The sequence below is a fragment of the Molossus molossus genome, unplaced genomic scaffold (genome assembly GCF_014108415.1).
Source record: "Molossus molossus isolate mMolMol1 unplaced genomic scaffold, mMolMol1.p scaffold_m16_p_1, whole genome shotgun sequence".
NCBI classification, from domain to species: Eukaryota; Metazoa; Chordata; class Mammalia; order Chiroptera; family Molossidae; genus Molossus; species Molossus molossus.
The window spans coordinates 125,573,316-125,593,563 of NW_023425344.1; the positions used below are offsets into that span (position 1 = coordinate 125,573,316).

At 41.7% G+C, this 20,248-nt stretch overlaps 1 protein-coding gene across 5 annotated transcripts in view; it reads right to left on the reverse strand.

Moving 5' to 3' along the window:
- Positions 1 to 20,248, reverse strand: part of CCNY (cyclin Y) — a 290,463-nt gene that overhangs the window by 191,367 nt on the left and 78,848 nt on the right. The window contains exon 1 of one of the 5 annotated variants that reach the window (XM_036261763.1): positions 18,780 to 18,875. The exons of the other annotated variants lie outside the window; for them this stretch is intronic. Within the exon in view, the coding sequence (XP_036117656.1) occupies positions 18,780 to 18,801 (22 nt within the window). The 5' untranslated portion in view covers positions 18,802 to 18,875. Of the gene's footprint in view, positions 1 to 18,779; positions 18,876 to 20,248 lie in introns of those variants that run through there. 5 annotated transcript variants of the gene reach the window in all.

A 20,248-nucleotide genomic window follows, 5' to 3' on the forward strand; every position in this document is an offset into this window, starting at 1 on the left:
AATGCAGCAGCAAGTCAACTATATTAGCAGAATACTGTAGTCATTGCATGTGCAGCTGGGGTACAGATTCCAAAGCTATGGCTGAGTTTCTTCCAGTATGATCAAAAGTGTATTTTTTCTTTGTCTTAATGAAATTGAATTTTGGGTTCTCTATAGAAAGTGGCATTTTGGGCTTTCCCTCTTTTGGTAAAGTGATTTCTGTCTAGTTTACTATTCAGTTGGTTAACTTTAGTTAAGTGACCTTTTAAAAGTTAGCATTGTAAATAAAACAACTTACAAAAGTTTTCTGAAATAGAAAAATAAATAAATACAAACTTTTTTTTTTAAGAATTTGGAGTCTTCATTTACATGAGGATGAGCCAATCAGAGACCAGGAGCAGGGACCTCAATCTATATAAGTCAGCTTTCCTCTGGCTCTGGGAGCATCCTTTTCCTTTCCACTGAAGACCGAACACTGTGTTTTCCCTCCTGGAGCTGAAACACTGAAGATTTCTCACTGGAGCAGAGTGCAGCAGACCAGCAAGGAGCAGAGCAGAGGAGCAGAACACAGCTGTCTAGCTGGAGAAGGGGCCTAAACCCCAGGGCCACCTCACCCCAGAGCCTCCTAACAGCCCTGCTGCTTTCACAGCCATGCTGTATCACAACTGAGTTGTTCCTTAGCTGCGCTGTGTCACCGTTGAGCTGTTTGCACCGAATAAAGTTTCCTTCTTCACCACACCCCAAACTGAGGATTCCTGATAGAGTTGAGTTGATGCCAATGGCCTCCAATTGGCACATCTCATTTTGAGCCCAATACTGGAACTGTACAACAAGCAAACAAATTGATCTGACTAGTGCTTCCAATGTTCCCTATCCTACTGGAGCTGGAATTACAATCTTTTAAAACTGAGAGTCCAAGAAACAGAGCTTACAGAAGTCTTGCAAATGGCCACTTACCCAAGAAAAATAATGCTGAATGAGCAGGCTACAGCAGAGGCAGTGACTCCTGCTCAGTAAGCTTTGTAGCAGATCAAGCCAGCAGATAATTCCAGGGATGACCCAACACCCCACCCAAGGAAGCTAGAAAACCTCCAGGACCACCAGAGAGAACATCGACTGGCCAGCTCCTGCATGCTCCCCATTGGAGATTTGGCCCACAACCTGGGTATGTGCCCTGACTGAGAATCGAATCGGCATGGGTCAATGCATGGGTCGATGCTCAGCCACTGAGCCACACCAGCCAGGCCAGTCAAATGATTTTTTACAAAGGTGCTAAGATCATTCAATGGGAAAAGGAGTCTTTTCAATGAATAGTGCTGGGAAAACTGGATATCCCTATGCAAAAAAAAAAGGTGGGACCCTTATCTAACACCATATACAAAAATGAACTCAAAATGGATCAAGACCCTAAACAATAAAACTCTTAGAAGATAAAATAAACTTCACAACACTGGATTTATCTTGGATATGACATCAAAGGCAAAGATAACAAAAGAAAAAATAGACCAACTGGACTTCATAAAAATTAAAATATTTGATTCTCCAAAAGACACCATCCACAGAGCAAAAAGGCAACCCATGGGAAAAAAGATTTGCAAACCACATATCTGATAAGGGATTAAATATCCAGCATATAGAGAATTTTTAAAACTCAATGACAAAACCTAATTCAAACATGGGCAAAGGACTTGAATAGACTTTTTTCCAAAGAAAATATTTGAATGGCCAATAACCACATCAAAAAAATCATAATTATTTGGGAAATGCAAATCAAAACTAGGATGACAAGGATGCAGAGAATTTAGAACCTTTGTATACCACTGGTAGAAACGTAAAATGGTACAGCCACTATATGGAGGTTCCTCAAAATATTATAAATAGAACTACCATAGGATCCAGCAATTCTTCTGGGTATATAACCAAAAGAATTAAAAGCTGGGTCTCTACGAGATATTTGTATACTCATGTTCACAGGTGCATTATTCAAAATAACGAAAACACGGTAGAAACTCAAGTGTCCATCTACAGATGAATGAACAAGCAAATGTGGTCTATCCGTACAATGGAATGTTATTCAGCCTTAAAAAGAAAGAATATTCTGCAATATGCTACACCATGGATGAATCTTAAGGACATTAAGCTAAGTGAAATAAGCCAGTCACAGATAAATAATGTATGATTCCACTTACATGATGTATTTAGAGTAGTCAAAATCATAAAGATAGAAAGCAGAATGGTGGCTGCAGAAGCCGGGGGGGTGGGGGGGTGGAAAATGGGAAGTTATTGTTTACTGGGTGTTTACTGGGTATAGAGTTCCAGTTTTACAAGACAAAAAAGTTATGGAGATGTGAAAACACCGAGGATCCTCACAATTTGGATTTGATCTGTGACCATAACTTTAGAAATCATTTTTTTAAACCTCTCTCTACACCCCACAAAGACCTAACCTTTCCAAAGCTGGATAATCAGGAACCCCTGAAGAAACAGAAGACAATAGCCCAGACCTGATCCATGAACATAAGATTTAGACCTCTGACGGCCTAAAGATAACATCATCTTGACCTAAATTATGTTTCAGTTCCTGAGCCCTAAAATGGAATGACTCCTGGCTACTTTTCCATGAGACCTGACAGAGGAATGTGAGAACAGATCTCACAACTGTGCTCAAAATCTAAAAAAATGATTTAACACCCCTACCTCACCTCCAACCAATAAGCTCCCAACACGACCCCCAAATCCCCTAACCCACCGTGTCCTGTGATTTTGACCTGTATAATCTATAACTTATACACCATCTGGAACTTGGGTCTTTCAACCCATGAGATCCCTGCACTCCCAACTGATCAATTCTATAATAACTTACTTCCTTTCTACACTGCAAACTCCTGCATGTGCATTTCTTTGGCCAGTACATGAAGGCAGAAGGACTCAAATATTGGGGTTTGGTAACATCTATATGGTGGTGATGGTTTGCACAACAATGTTAATGTATTTAATACCACTGAACAGTACACTTAAAAAATGGTTAAAATGGTAAATGTTAAGTGTATTTTACCACAGGGGCATACCAGAGGCAAATGATCGAAGTTTCTCTTTCTCACATCTGTTTTTCTTTCTCTCATCCTTTCCCTTCCTCTCTAAAATCAATTAAAAAAAAAAAGAAAGAAAGATAAAAAGAGAAAGCCTCATAGAGTGAGTTAATGATATAACATTTAATTTTCTAAGGCACAGAATCCGTGTTTAATAAACAGTCCTATGATAGAATGAACACATTCTGGCTCTGTGATTTTATAGAAAGCACTGTGGTCAGAAGGACCTCCAAACTGAGCTAAGTTAGCAATGAGAATCTTGACATCAAGTCAAAACAGACAAAAATCCTGAACTAATAAAAGGCACAAAAGGTCATGGATACTTCAAACATTAACAAGGGTCTGTGTCAGATCACACAAAACGATCAATCCCACTGAAACCAATTGTAGTGAATGGCCTGTGGCAAAGTGATTGGGTGTATTTCAATTTAAGATTTGATTCCTGCCATGGCCAGTGTGGCTCAATTGATTAAAGTGTTGTCCTGTACATTGAAGGGTAGCAGGTTTGATTCCCAGTGGGGGCATATATCTATCTAGGTTTCAGGTTCGATTCCTCAGGAAGCAACCAATCAATGTTTTCCTCTCTCCCTCCCCCTCTCTTCTTCTCTCTCTAAAATCAATAAAATCATGTCCTTGGGTGAGGATTAAAAAAGAAGATTTGATTCTTAAACCAAGCAAATGTAAAAGTGCCCCCACAATGGTTTTTCTTTTTTTAGCAAATGTGAGCTATTCAAATGTACAATGAAATGAATGTCTTTGTTAAATAATTTAAATCACAAATATTAGGTTTTTCACAGTGTGCAATTCTTTTAAGACACAAATAATGCAAATGTTAACTTAGTCAAAGCAATTTGTATAATCCCCTGTGTTTCAGCAGTCTCATCCTTATAAATTATTCCTATCAGCCATCTTAAAAGTGAAATAAAATTAACAAAGTAAAACTTTAAATTAATGCCAGAGAAATCAGAAAACATGTAATGTGCCTCTAAGAGGAAGAGTCCAGGACTAGCACAGCCCTGAAGACCGTTTCTAGCCACAGCTTCACATCTCTTGGGGAAGGTATGAGATGCACCTACTATCATAAGTCAACTATGTCCCTGCACTGATTAAAGAAGATAATAGCAAGTCATACTGAGCACTGGAGAGTGAAGTAACAAGTTCACTGAACCAAAGTTTTGCCCCCCAAAAAAAGGTTCAACTCACTCATTCTGCCCATCCAGAGGTCGTAATGCTACTTCAGTACAAACTTCTTTTTTATAATGTCAACATGCACATCAGTCACAACTTTTCCTTCTAAATTTACTTACCAAATGAAGCCTTTAGAACACACTCAGAGGGGAGAAATAACCTGGAAGTTCAATAAATGCAAACAAGCTCTAAAGCCTGAGCTCACCTGCTCAGCTGTGTCTTCATAGAGAGTGGCTTGAAAACCAAAGAAAAACATCAGGGAGGCAAAAATTAGCTATATAAGGCCTTCAGATCAATGCCACTCATTACATAAATTCTCCCAAAACAACTTGTAAGCAAGGAAGGTAAGTGTCCCTATGACATGGGTGCAGAGAAAGTGAAAGATAGCCCTGCCACTTTGGCTCAGAGGTTAGAGTATCGGCCTGCAGAACAAGGAGTCCTGAGTTCGACTCTAGCCAGGGGCATGTACCTCTGTTGTGGTTAGTCCCCGGCCCTGTTTGGGGTTGTGCAGGTGGCAACCAATTGATGTGTTTCTTGCACATCTTTGTTTCTCTCTCTCTCTCTCCCTCCCACTCTGTCTGAAGATGAATGTAAAAAAACTTGGGTGAGGATTTAAAAAAAGAAACTGCAAGATAAATGGAAGGGAAAAATGAAAGGCAGGGAACAGAAATTCTAAATAGAATCAATTTACATTAACTTACAGACATGCCGCCACAAGGAGAAAGGCCATGATTTCTCTCTGAATCAATAAAAGGCACAGGACACCACTCATGACAATTCCAATGAAAAGCCCAAGATAGCAGGAAAGAAAATACTGCTATTTGATCATGCCCTCTTCCTGCGAAAAGCCAATTCAATTTGTCAAGCATTTATTAGAACATGTTCCAAACCAAAAAAAAAAAAAAATTCTGATACGCGCTAAAATACTAAGAAAGATTTTATTTGAGGGCTATTGTGATAGATATCAAGACTACTGCAACAGGGGAGAGAAATGGAACCCAACGCCAAATATCTGGACTAGGTTTGGTGGCCTCTCTGTTCTACATGCTTCCCCATCAGTCACATCACTGGTCATCTCACTTCTCCACTCACCATTCTGCAGTGACTCCACAGTGCTGCAGGATCAGATGGGATTTTAGGTCTTGCTCATCTCCTCTGCTCTTCCACAAGGACCCACCTTGCACTTTGCACACCTTGCATTTTTCTTCCCCCTTTGCCTTTCCTCAACCACCACCCCACCACCACCAGAAGGTGGCCCTCTCCTTTGACATCTATCAAAATTCTAACTCACTTCAAGATCTAGTTCCACGCTCAATGTCTTTGAAGCCTTCCCAGACCTCTAGCTGGACCTGACCTCCTCAGCCTTGATGAGCCCACAGAACATTCTAGCTGTGGTGTTTCGTATATTATTTTTAAAGCATTTGGCTCAATCTGAATTACAAGCTCCTTGAGGATGGAGATCCTGTCTTGGGCCACTTGGCATCCTTCACAACACCCAGAACAGTGCCTCCCCCTAGACTTTATGTTCATAATTGTATGGGAAACACCTCTTCCTCCTTTACCAAAAAAAAAAAAAAAAAAAATCAAAATTTCTTTCAAATTTGTGACTATAACACCACAGATTTAAAATTAATAGGGTTAATCTATCAGAAAGTATGATTAAGTATGTAGTAGGTGTTTCCCACTATATTTACACATCAAAAAGAGAAAAAAATAAAAAGACAGCTCCTGTCTTTAAAGATCTTAAGTTATTTTCTTCTAGGCTTATATATATTTTCTAAATTTTGTGCAATAAATACATTATTACTTTTTATAAATACAGAAAATGTCATTTTGAAAACATTTTAATGAATATATAATAAATGTTATGAAAATTTTAGAAAGGGATAAGATTCATGTGACTAGGAACAGGCAATGAGATGGTCATGGACAAAGTTGGGCCATGAAGGACTGGCAAATAAAAACAAGACTAAATACCCAGCCAGTGTGGCTCAGTGGATTGGCGATGTCCCATGGACTGAGAGGTCCAGTTCAATTCCAGGTCAGGGCACATGCCTGGGTTGTGGGCTCAATCCCCAGTAGGAGGCATGCAGGAGGCAGCCAATCGATGCAGGAGGCAGCCAATCGATGCAGGCATGCAGGAGGCAGCCAAACTCTCACGTGCAAGTTTCTATCGCTCTCTCCCTTTCTCAGTCTCTAAAAAAAAATCAATAAAAACATATTTTAAAAAAAAAACAGGACCAGAAGGGGAGGAGGAGAGGTGGAACAGAGGGAAAAGAGGATGATGGGGCGGGGGGCGTGACGAGGGGAAAGGGGAGGGAAGGAGGGGAGGAAGAAGGAAGAAAACAGCAAGATGGAGGAGAATCTCTAAATCAATAACTGAGGCTAATATTTATTGAGAACCTGCTAGATCCCAGGTTCTTCATAAACATAATCTCATCTTAATCCTAAACCACCCAGTGAGGTAGGTATTACTATTCTCATTTTATAAAGGACAACACTGCCCTGGCCGGTTTGGCTCAGCAGTTAGAGCGTTGGCCTGCGGTCCAGAGACATCTGGGTTCAGTTCCCGCTAAGGGCACGGACCTCGGTTGGGTCGTGTAGGTGGCAGCCACTCAATGTGTCCATTTCACATCGATGTTTCTCTCTCTCTCTCTCTCCCTCCTACTCTATCTGAACAAAAAATGTCCTCAGGTGAGGATAAAAAAATAATAATAAAATAAAAAGGACAACACTTAAAACTAGGATGACCTGCCTGAAGTCACACATCTACTAAGTGGTAGAGTCTGCTCTTTCCACTCTCTTAGCAATTTTTCAACTGGGTTCTGTGTTACCAGAGGGTATGTAGATATTTGGGCTGGAGGCCCCAGCCTTGAGCAGAGAAGGCTCTGGGTTCCCATTCAGAATCAACCTGAGCAGTTTTACTTTAATCCATTTTATATGCTATTTCTTGAGAATCTGTATAACATGACATTTTTTTAAAATGCAGGAAGAGATCCAATACTTCAAAAATTTAATAGCTTTGAAAACACTGGCCTATGACATAATGCCACTATGAAGGCCCTGAAGGACTGAGATGTATTGGTAGGCATACTGGGCTGGGAAGCACAAAGGATCAGGTCTGCCCTAGGCATGTGTGGGGAAGCTAAGAGAAATGAGTCTGAAACACAAAGGTGGAGAAAATTCCAACAGCTCTGAAGTAAGGCAGAAGGAAGGGAGCCCTTTCATTAGCTGACAGCTGCCCACCTTTAGTTCACACCAAAACCAAATATGTGTCCACATCCTCAAAGTAACCAGTTTTCATGAGGATCGGCTTTGGTTTTAAGAAATCTCAAATACCAAAACAAATGCAACAGATGTGCAAATTTATTTTAAACCACCTGAATGTGTGCCAATCTTGCAAAAAATAAAAATAAAAAAGTGTGGGTTTTTTTAAACATTCCTGCTCACAGGGTGGGGATACTGTCTGCTGGCTCACCGGGCATCCTGGACAAGTTTGTTGGGGTATCTTTCCATTCTAGGTTTCCCTCCCACTAATTAATCATTGAAAGGTAGCAAAAAGAGCATTTAGATAAAGTCAAAATTAACTGATAAGAATTCATCTATATTCAGCCATAAGATAAAACAAGATCAAATAATGCTATTTTGCTGATTTAATTTATATGCTATATTTTGTACAGACTCTGATAGTTCACATAATTTGAAAGTATACTCCTTAAAATCAAGCCAATGAGCATTTGGTATGAGATTTCTCATTTTCTAAATGCTGAGCTGACTATCAGATGATGCCTTTATGAGAGATGGCAACAATAATGCATTCTTACTGCACTCACCAAGTCTTTTATTTAATGGCTTCATGGAAGTCAAGGGGGAAAAGGGTTTTTGAGTTCTCTGCTTTGCTGTAAAAGTGACAATTCTCTAGCTCTTAGTTTGTTCATAAATAAAATCAGAGTATGAAACTGTTCTGTTTAGCTTGGCAAACACTCATCAAGTACCCTGTTTGTGCACCACATGCTGTAGTAATACTGGGAACTCAAAGATGAAATAGATGCAGTACCTGTCTTTGAGAATTTTGTAAAATTTAGTAGGAGTGAAATATATACATAAACAGATGACTTCTATATAACTTAGTACAGATCTGTGTACTAGGAAAATACAGAAAGAGCCTGTGGTGGGCAGAATAATGGCCCCTCTGAATATGTCACCTCACATGGCAAAGGTCGGAAATTAAAGTTGCAGATAGAATTAAGGTTGTAATCCAATGACTTTAAAATAGAAAAATGTTCCTGGATTATCTGGGTGGGCCCAATATAATCCACTTAAAATGGAAATCAAAGGCAGAAATGAAAGAAATATGTGCTGACGAACGCAGAGTCAAGAAATGTTAGGTTGCTGGCTTCAGAGATAGAGTAGGGGGCCACAAGCCAAGGAATGTAACTGGGGAAAGCAAAGAAATAGGATTCACCACTAGAGCTTTCATAAAGTACTGACAACCCCTTGATTTTAGTGTAGTGGTACACATGTCAGACTTAATGAACCAAAGAACTGTAAAATAATACATTTAAGTTGTTTTAAGCCACTACATGTAGTGATGTATTATGGCAGCTACAGAAAATTAATAAAGAATCTTTCAGGTAGGAAATACGATTATTTATATAAGAAAGTTAACAGCCCTGGCCAGTTTGGCTCAGCGGTTAGAGCGTTGGCCTGTGGTCCCAAGAGACCCGGGTTCGGTTCTCACTAAGGGCATGTACCTCGGTTGTGGTTTGTCCCCGGCCCTGGTTGGGGGTTGGGTCATGCAGGTGGCAGTCACTCGATGTGTCCTTTTCACATCAATGTTTCTTTCTTTCTCTCTCTCTCTCTCTCTCTCTCTCTCCCTCCCTCCCTCCCTCCCTCCCTTCCTCCCACTCTCCCTCCCTCCCACTCTATCTGAACAAAAAAAAATGGAAGAGCCCTGGCTGGTTTGGCTCAGCGATTAGAGCGTTGGACTGCGGTCCAGAGAGACCCAAGTTCGGTTCCCGATAAGGGTATGTACCTTGGTTGCAGTTTGTCCCCAGCCCTGGTTGGGTTGTGCAGGTGGCAGCCACTCGATGTGTCCTTTTAACGTCAATGTTTCTCTCTCTCTCTCTCTCCTTCCCTCCCTCCCCCCCTCCCACTCTATCTGAACAAAAAATGGAAAAATGTCCTCAAGTGAGGATTAAAAAAAAAAATGGAAGAATGTCCTCGGGTGAGGATAAAAAAAAAAAAGAAAGAAAGAAACATACATTCTTCCCAATGCTTCATCAGCCATGCTCACAAGGACAGCAAGATCATTAACCCTTAAAGCTCAATCCAGAAACACAAATGTCGAGTTGTACATAGTCATTACGCTATAAGAAGCCTTCAGTGCCTGCGCCTAAAAGATCCTTCATAAATTCACCAACCAAAACAGCTGAGTTTGGGAGGCAAACTACTGGTCAGTACAAGGCCATAACAATTCTGCGAAATTCACCACTCTGAATGCTGAAGTGACACAGAGACGAATGCTCACATAAGCATTCTGAAATGTCTGCTTTCAGATAGTCTATTTTGCTATAGCCTTAGTCAACAAAGATTCTACAAATATAGCTTACTATGTAACACAACATTTAAATGTGATACTAAGAAAAGCTGCACAATCATCTTCCAAACACTGGCCTGGGGGCCAGAGAGTCTGCTCCTCTGGAATTGCTCTCCAGAAGTGTCAAAGATAGCCCTTAACTTACCTGCCAGGCCACATTCTGTGACACTACAGGAACATGAAAAAGCAGAGGGGCTGGGTACCAGCCTAGTAGTTGTTGGCTCACTTGAGATACCTCAGGGAACACAACTTCAGCAGCACTGAGGCCAGAGGAGAAGGGCCACACCTATTTCTGGAATTCTACAGCTATGTTCAGAATCTATCAACACATTAATCTGTGGCTTTAAATACTACCTCGTGGATCCTGACAGCAAGTTTATTCAAGAGGAAAATGCTTAATTCTATGTGCTATACATTAACTACTAAATGTATTACACAAAACTCAATCTTTTGTCTTGTTTTTTGAACTTAGAAAACAACTACAGGGGTCAGGAATGAGTCCCACTAGAATGCACTGTAATAACTCCATTCTGACCCTCAGTTATTGCACGTACACACCCTGGCAGTTTCTTTTTTGTAAACATAAGGGCCTTGAGAAACCCAGAGAAAACTATAAAGATAAGGGGTTAATTAAGGCCTTGGGAAACTCAGAGAAACCATGAGAAAAAAGAGATTAATGGTTGCCCTGACCTAATAGCTCCTCTAGCCCCCTTCTATCAGTTCCCCCCCTTAATGTGCCAAAAGTGGCTCCAAGAGAATGTAGTTTATTTTCTGTAGTTTGTGCCTTTAAAAGTGGGCAACAAAGAAGGCTCAGGGCTGTCGATTTGGGAAGAGCCCCCCTTCAGCCTGCAGGTATAATAAAGTGCTCCTTTACAATTCAGCTGTGCATATCTGGTTATCTTGCTGACACCTTGTAACAGTACCACCCCTGGCATGCAGATTATTTAGAGCTGAAAACAAACTCAGGAAGATTTTTTTTTTACCTCCTTCTTTCATTCTTAAAGATATTCAGATAGAAGAACCTGCTTCAGGAAAATAATCTTAGCATATTCACTTTAGTACATATGAAATACATGCGGTAGACAGGCAGGATCATTCACTAGATTCTTCTCTGTCCCACTGTTTCTGAGTTGCCTAGCAAGAATTTGTTTGCTACTTTATCAACTACCTGTGAATTTCCTATTTCCCCTTTGAAACCCCAGACTCTTCCCCCCCTTTCTCCTTTGTTCAAAATGACATATATACCTCATTGTAGCTCAGTGTCTTTGGAATTTTCATATTTTGGAATTTCCCATGCCTGCAAATTAAAATTTGATTTTCTCCTGGGGTTTTTTTTCAGGGTTTAGAATAATAGATATGTTTAATAATGAAAGTAAACTCTTCCTCAAATAAGCCTACATTTTATCATTTTTCTTTTAATTTATTGGGGTGACACTGGTTAAAGACTTTCTCCTGTTAATCCGTCTCTGTAAAATTAATTATTAGCTCATCTAGAAGAACTTGGAAGGTGGAAGAAAAATTATTTTTTAAGACCCCCACACAATGCCAAAACAAATTTTCTAATAAAAGCAAATTGTATATATATAATTACTTTTAGAAGGATGTGCATGGCTCTGGCCGGTTTGGCTCAGCAGTTGGACTATCCACTCATGGTCTGGAAATACCCGGGTTCGGTTCCCGCTAAGGGCACGTACCTTGGTTGCAGTTTGTCCCCGGCCCCAGTTGGGGTTATGTGGGTGGTGACTGTTGTAGCTCACTGTCCTTAGAATCCAACTTGTCTTTAAGCTGCCCTAATTAACAACCTCAGAGACAGCAAGATGAACAATGGGGAATGTTATAGAGGGCTTTAGCCCCATAAAAATTAACTAGAGTTTGACCTTCACTGGGAATTTGAAAAGCAACATCCTTCAAGAAAAGGGAGGACAGAAATGGCCCCAAGGCCAGAGTGTCCTGCATGCTCTGTAAAGAAACTGATAGGGAGAAACTGAAGCTCCCTTTACCCCATAAAACTGTAACTGTTCAACATGTGTGTATTGCACCTGACTGACTGCTGATATCTGTCTCGAATTTGTTAGTTTTTAAAACTTGGATAATGGAATGAATAGCAGGACAGATGTATGCTGACCCAGTTCACCCGGTTCCCTTTCGCCCCAGCTCCCTCCCCCTCCGTTCCCTCCTGCTTATCGCTAACTGCCTCCGCTTCTGTACAAGCAGCTTGCTTGCTCTGCTAAACTCTTGAATGACCCCTGCCCTATATAAGCAACCCTCCCCCTGAGCTCGGGGCTGCAGTTCTCCTCTGTGTAGGTTGGCTGCAGTCCCTGCGCAGGTAATAAAACATCCCCAAAAACTGAAAAATGGAGTCTGAGTGTGGTCGATCTCCTGGGTTACAACATTTGGAGGCCCCAGCGAGATCAGCCGCGAGGTCCCCCTTTTCCGTGGGGTCGACCTCCTCAGACTACGCGGAGGGCTGCCTCCTCGCCCTCCGCACCTACATTTGTTCTGGCTTTCGATTCGGCTAATTCGGACTAAGACTTCAGCCTCGAGGATCTGGGTAAGGGATTTCCCCTTCCATCTGTTTTCTGTTCGGTAGCTCCGGAGCGTGCTGGGATTGTTGCGGGCGGGACGCCGCTGAACCGCACTTCCCCCTCAGGGTCGGGACGCCGACTCCTGACCTGGGAAACCCGGTGGGTTTCCATCTGTTCTGAAATTGGTACCAATCTGTTTTAATCTGGCACTTTCGGGTGCATCTGGCACTTTCGAGTGCATCTGGCACTTTCGGGTGCATCTGGCACTTTCGAGTGCATCTGGCACTTTCGGGTGCATCTGGCACTTTCGAGTGCATCTGGCACTTTCGGGTGCATCTGGCACTTTCGAGTGCATCTGGCACTTTCGAGTGCAGGGAACCCGGTGGGTTTCCATCTGGCACTTTCGGGTGCGTCTGGCACTTTCGGGTGCGTCTGGCACTTTCGGGTGCAGGAGACCCAGTGGGTTTCCATCTGGCACTTTCGGGTGCGTCTGGCACTTTCGGGTGCAGGAGACCCGGTGGGTTTCCATCTGGCACTTTCGGGTGCGTCTGGCACTTTCGGGTGCGTCTGGCACTTTCGGGTGCAGGAGACCCGGTGGGTTTCCATCTGGCACTTTCGGGTGCATCTGGCACTTTCGGGTGCAGGAGACCCGGTGGGTTTCCATCTGGCACTTTCGGGTGCGTCTGTTCTGAAATTAGTATTTTGTGTTTTGACCGCGGTTGTCTGTCTATTTGTGTTCCGTGTTCTCTGCTGCTCTAACTGTCTTGCTTTCAGTAGGATGAGACAAGGACCGTCAATGCCCCGTACCCCCCTTGAATGCATTCTTGCTAACTTTTCTGACTTTTCCAGGAGATCCCAAGGCTACAGAACACCAGCCGATCCTGGGGTCCTCCGGACCTTCTGTGAGTTGGAGTGGCCAACATTCCGAGTTAATTAGCCATCGAAGGGTCTTTTGACTTGAGTCTTTTGTTTACTGTGAGGTCCGTTATGTACGGGGTTCCCCACCCTGATCAAAGGTATACATTAATATTTGGATTAGAAATGTCAGTGTCCGGAGGTTCAAATGAAAGGAAAAAAGTTGTGTTAACAATGCCTCCGCCTGTCCTGAAGGACAGTTAACTCCTCCCAGCCCCCGAGGAAATTCTATCCCATCCTTCAGGACCCCCTTGAGGTATACAAAAATGTCAATTAAACTGAGTTTGCCTACTTTGGGTTCTTATTACAGAAAAGCTATAAGATGAATTTAGATCTGTTAATAATCTATTGATTAAAAAATGTCTATTGAAAATATGAATATATTTGCTAATCAGAGGAATGTTAATTACTTGTACTTGTCAAAAAAAGAAAAAATATTCAACGTTTCTAAAAGTTAAAAGTTCAGATTAGGTTAAAAAGAAATTATATAATTTTAATAAAGGAAAATATAAGATATAGAAATATACATATATTTAAAATTGTTCTAAAACTGGTTATTACAGACTAGATAAAAAGGTTTATAAAAGTTAAAAGATTTGTTAAGAGAAATCTTAGAAAGAAAGTATAAATAAAATAAATTAATATAGAATTTATTTGGTTCTTTTTCAGCCTATTAAAAGGGGAAAACATTTTTTTTCCCAATATTTGCCTGGAAAGCAAAAGTTATATATATGTTATTGAAATGGTTTTATGTTATGTTAATCAAGTACTTGATTCCTTAAAGAGCCATTTTTAAATCATAAGAACTGAAGTTTCACTGACCTATGTTTATGTTTAACATTTGTCATTGTCACTTTAAATAAATAATTGAATACTATTTAATTATATATATAATACTATATAATCTTTTGGTCAAATATGTTTGACAACCTTTCCAGGATTCGAATTTTAAGAAACTTTTTCTTGACCTGGAATTAGTTTTGAGTCATTCCAATAAGACCTGGAATTCCTCAAAGATTTATGTTCTCTCCTTATAAAAGGAAATCAAATCAGTACAGATGGCTTAACACAGTCTGTTTCCTCACTGAAATATAGATAAGAGGACAACACACTCCAAATGCAAGAGCATACACACTACTAAGAGTGATTATTTGTTCACTTAGCAGATGCACAGATGCCTCTTATACGGGGGTCTCTACTAATGCTGTGGGTTATGCAAACAGTCCTCACTTTAAAGGGGCTTATAATATATTTTGTAAAGTCATGCTTGAATTATTTAAAGAAAGAACATAATTGAGCCCCAGAGGCCTAAAGATCAGGCTCTTTTTAGTTTAACTAAAAAAGTTTTTTCTTTCATGGTACGATAATGTACTCACATATAAATAAATAAATCTGAGGTATAGTTACTATAGCATGAATAAAATAATATCTCTAATGTACTTGGGTCTCCACCTGAGAAGGGCTTTATGAAAAGAAAATTATAAAAATAATAAAAATTTAAGATTTATGAATGATGGAAAATAAAAATTGACATAAAGGAATAAAAAAAAAGATGATGATTCTTTGCCACTTTCTCCTGCCTTGTCGGCAGGGCAGGCTTCTCTCAGAGCCTCAGTTGCTGTGTCCCCTGTGTATAGGGGGACCCAATATCTGAATAGATATAGATGTGTTCAGATATACTAGCTTCTTTATGATGAGGTCTCAATGCCTCTCTGCAAGGCTTAATAATATTCTCACAGGCAAACTGTTTAACCATTGAAATGCCAGCCCAGGCTGCTCGTCCACAGCGGGTTGACAGCAAGTAGTTTCCAACAGGCTTCTCTGAACTTTAGGGATCCCAGGCATGGATACGAAATTCTCTTAGAGAGTTAAAAAAAAAAAAACACTCTGCCCCATGTAAACAATGTTAAAACATTGTTCCCCTTTCCTGTGTCCTTTTGTAAACCTGGGGTCAGAGGAAATGTTCCCATTCCTCTGCCCACAGCAGGACCCAAATACTGCCGGGGGAAGGGCTTCCTTAGAACACTTTTCACCGTGTTCCCCTGTAAGGCCTATTGGCCCAATTGGCTGAATTAGCAAAGGTAGTAATAGCAGCCTTAAGAGAAACAGGGCACATAGAATAGGGTCACCCTAGGAAGGGAAATATAAGGAAGGGTCAGGACCATAGGCCTAGGTACCAGTTAGGAATAGAAAAGACAAAGTCAGACAAAATAAAAAGCCATGCTTAATTTAGGAAAATGACAGGGCCAGGGCTCCTTCCAACTGAGCCCTCTGAAACCCAGAATAATACTAAATAATAAGGGATAAACTAGTTAGTTTCCTAATAGACGCTGGTGCAGCAGACTCAGTCTTGACCGAGCCAATGGGGCCCTAACCTACCCCTGGACTTCAAAGAGGAATATAGACCTTGGGGAAAATACTGTAACTCATTTGTTTCTGTTCCTGCCGGAGTGCCCATACCCCCTACTCGGACGTGATCTCCTCCAGAGATCATTTAATTGCTGGCCACTGCCACTTCAAGCCAGACCCCGCATCAAGTTCCACAAGACGTTGGCCTTCAATCCTGCCAGCCTGCCTCCAGATGATGACCCGGAGTAACCTCTGCAGGACGGCCTGGAGGCAATCGACACTGCAGTCGGCCGCCCAGACCTCAGGGATGACCCACTGCCATCATCAGATGAGGTATTGCTCATAGACGGGAGCAACTATGTCCAGGAAGATATCAGGTATGCCGGGGCAGCAGTAGTAACTCTGGACCATGTCATTAAGTAGGGGAACTTCAGCCCGATGGACTGAACTCATAGCCCTAATCCAGGCTCTCTGATGAGACAAGGGGAAACCATGCTGCAAATAAGGAAGATCAACATGTGGCCCTAAAACTAGTGGGGACCTCTCCAGATAGCAGTTACCACACCAAACCCAAGTTCACCTCTGACTCCTACTTACACTGGGTCAGAAAATGACTTAACTGAGCAGAAACAAGTCATAAAGAAAATCAACGAATAATAGACACTGCCTGCTGGGAGATTGTTGGTCCCTGAGGCTCTAGGTCAGACTTTAGTCAACCAGCTGCACCAGCCTACCCTCTTAGGTTACACCAAGCTTACTAAACTCCAATAAGGTCACAGGGAAAAGGAAAAGATAGAAGGAAGCAGAAATATATAGGTCTAAATAGGGAGGAAAAGAAAAAGGCTAGGGGATATGCAGACAGCAGATAGATTGAGCAAGCTCTCAGGTTCATGTCAGGGGAGGGACTAGAAAAGTCACAGAGAGTCTATGTAAGTTGAAGAAGGATTATGCAGAAAAAATAAAAAGATAGGAAGAAGAAAGAGAGGGGCATACATATTACAGGAAGACAGGACAATAGAGGATTACTCAGGAAGGGAAGAAGATAAGACACTGAGAGGGGAGAACTTGCCCCTACTAATATTATAATAGTCTAGGATGCAATAAAGGGAGTAACAGGTTTAGGCTACTCCTGACCCTTAGATCAGACAATGACCCCGTCTTGATAGCAAAGATATCACAGGATATCTCTAAGGGATTAAACATAAATTAGAAGCTCCATTGTGCTTACTGCCCACAGAGTTCCAGGCAGGTAAAGCGCATGAACAGGACCTTAAAGGAAACCTTAACCAAATTTACTTTAGAAACCGGTGAAAACTGGAACACTCTGCTCCCCTCGCTCTCTTACAGTTCTTACAGGCCCTGCAGTCTGCCCAGAAGGCCATCCATAAACACATCTGCGATGCCCTGCCTGTGCCCACCTCAGACTCTGTGCACCCTTTCCAGCCAGGGACTCGATGCAAATAAAGAAATTCACCATCCAAGGACTAACTCTGGCCTGGAAGGGACTATACACTGTCATCCTGCCTTCACCAACGGCTATCAAGGTCAACGGCATCCCGGTCTAGCTGCATCATTCCTGGTTGAAGGCAGAAAAAGCAGAATGAACGGTGCAGACCTCTCCAGATCCCTTAAAATGAGACTCTTACATTTATTGGGACTCTAATTTTTCTGATTATAACTGTACAGGGGAATCTTTATAGATCTAGACCCCAGGAGAACTGGGTACTTAGAAATAAAACATTAAAAAAAAAAATCTTTAAGAAATGTCAACCAGAAGAGGGTCTATATGCAGCCTTAGGTGAAACCTGCTATTTCTATGCCAACCATTCAGGTATAATCAGACAGAGCATCCAAATTCTAAGACAAAGAAACTAAGAGAAGGAGAACAGGTCTCCCATAATTAATATGAAAACTTATTTAGTCACCATAGCTAACATCCCTGATTTCAGCTATAGCAGGGCCCTACTGTTATTATTAATCGGAATAACTTGTAAACCCATCCAAATTTAATAGACTCCTAGCCTTCATCAGAGAGAGAGTCTAATCAGTAAAACTTAGGGTCTTAGCACAATCCAACTAGAGATTGTCTCCCCATGACAATTGTGGATCAATGGTTTGATCCACTATCAAGAAAAAGGGGGGAATGTTGTAGCTCACTGTCCTTAGAATCCAACTTGTCTTTAAGCTGCCCTAATTAACAACCTCAGAGACAGCAAGATGAACAATGGGGAATGTTATAGAGGGCTTTAGCCCCATAAAAATTAACTAGAGTTTGACCTTCACTGGGAATTTGAAAAGCAACATCCTTCAAGAAAAGGGAGGACAGAAATGGCCCCAAGGCCAGAGTGTCCTGCATGCTCTGTAAAGAAACTGATAGGGAGAAACTGAAGCTCCCTTTACCCCATAAAACTGTAACTGTTCAACATGTGTGTATTGCACCTGACTGACTGCTGATATCTGTCTCGAATTTGTTAGTTTTTAAAACTTGGATAATGGAATGAATAGCAGGACAGATGTATGCTGACCCAGTTCACCCGGTTCCCTTTCGCCCCAGCTCCCTCCCCCTCCGTTCCCTCCTGCTTATCGCTAACTGCCTCCGCTTCTGTACAAGCAGCTTGCTTGCTCTGCTAAACTCTTGAATGACCCCTGCCCTATATAAGCAACCCTCCCCCTGAGCTCGGGGCTGCAGTTCTCCTCTGTGTAGGTTGGCTGCAGTCCCTGCGCAGGTAATAAAACATCCCCAAAAACTGAAAAATGGAGTCTGAGTGTGGTCGATCTCCTGGGTTACAACAGTGACCACTCGATGTTTCTCTCTCACATCGATGTTTCTCTCTCTCTCTCTTCCTCCCTCTCTCCCTCTCACTCTATGAATGCAAAAAGTGTCCTCAGGTGAGGATTAAAAAAAAAAAAAAAAAAAAAGGTTGTGAATGTATATACTTCCCACCTCCCTTTTCTTGATTTCCTTCTTTTCTTTATTCATTCATGTCTTCTTAGAATTATCTCCTAACATACTACTTTGCATATTTGATCAACAAACTGATTAAAGCTTTTTCTCTTCTCTACCTCCCATATCTGTGCCAAACAGAAAACTGAGGAAACAGTCAAGTTCCAATTTAGAGTTCACTGGTATCTTACTCTGGAGCAGCCTCCTCTTCATTTTTATCCTCCCCTGGTGCTCAAAAGAACCACAGCCAGTTATTCACTTTATGTTTTCTTACAGGTACTCCAACCTGTTGGTACACTAAAGGAGAAAAAAAAATATATGACTACAATGGACATAGCTCTCCCAGTTAAGACCTCAAAGAGGGAAAAGGTTAATGAAAGGGTTAGTAAAAGCTTGAAAAAGGTGGAAACTGAAAAATATGCTGCTTCCATGACCTTTGCTCAGCCTTCTGTTGAGTAGGGATAAGGATTATCTGGATTATCCCCAAGGCAATGAATCACCCAGCACATGCAGGACGAGATACCAGACCAGTCCTACTGCAAAGTGACAATGGGCCGGGGGCAGAGTACATCAGCAGGAACTGCCAGAAGCTAAAAGTAGAGTATATAACCTATACCCCAACTGCTTTTAGAGGATGAACTCTTTTGGGCTCAGCCTGCCTGCACTGGCGCATGCAGTAAAGCCATTTTGCTCCACACTGGCCCTGCATTGTGGATGTCATCTCCCACAGGCTGACCTTTTAGTTAACATGCTGTACTGGGTATCGCTTTCTGCCCCAGACCTGCTTTTTCTCTAACACCAAAGTTAATAGTGTTTTTGGTGGGGAGCTCTCCTCATCCCTACTTGTTGCCAGTGTAAGCTGGCTTCTTGCAATATCACAAGAAAAAAATTTTTCTGAGACTCCTATGGGAGAATGAGTGGCATTTATTTGTGTGGAGTTAAGTCCCTGAGTTTCCAAGGTTTCATTTCCCTATGTCCCACCAAGAAAGAAGTCCCATCTTGCTTTCCACAGAGTTAGAATTCAAGTCACTGTCCAGAGTTTCTGTTCCATGTTAGGGCATACTCCAATCCAGCATCAGGCTAGCTTAGCTTGTGTGTCCAGCTGCAGTCCATAAATCCATTGAGTGTGGGGTCTGCTGGGATACATGACTATAGAGGCAACAAAGGCAAGAGATACACGAGCCAAGAGACCTAGAATTCCTTTGTCTTGGGATTATGTATCACCAAATTTTCACAAACTTGCAGTGGTTCTGCCCCCTCTAGCCAATGATATCAGTTTCCAGGTTTGATTAACAGGCACTTTCCCCATGTCACCCCAACTTCACTGTGCATGTGCCCCACCCCAACTTCACTGTGCATGTGCCCATTTTCCTTTTGTTCAGTCCCTTCCCCCCAGTAATCTGCAGGAAATGGACTGGTAATGGCTGGCCTCCCTTTTGCTTCTTTCCTATTGCTAATATCCTAGCTAATTACAATGGTATCAATAGGAGCTACGGATAATAAGGCCTCACAGATAAAGAAAAACTCACAGAATGCAATGAGTGATTTCTCAACCAGCCACTATCAAATTAAGCATCCCCAGGTCACCAGCTCTCCTCTTTTATAGGAACATGACACAAATTTTCATAAATTTATCAGAATTACACAGCCAGAGGTCCAA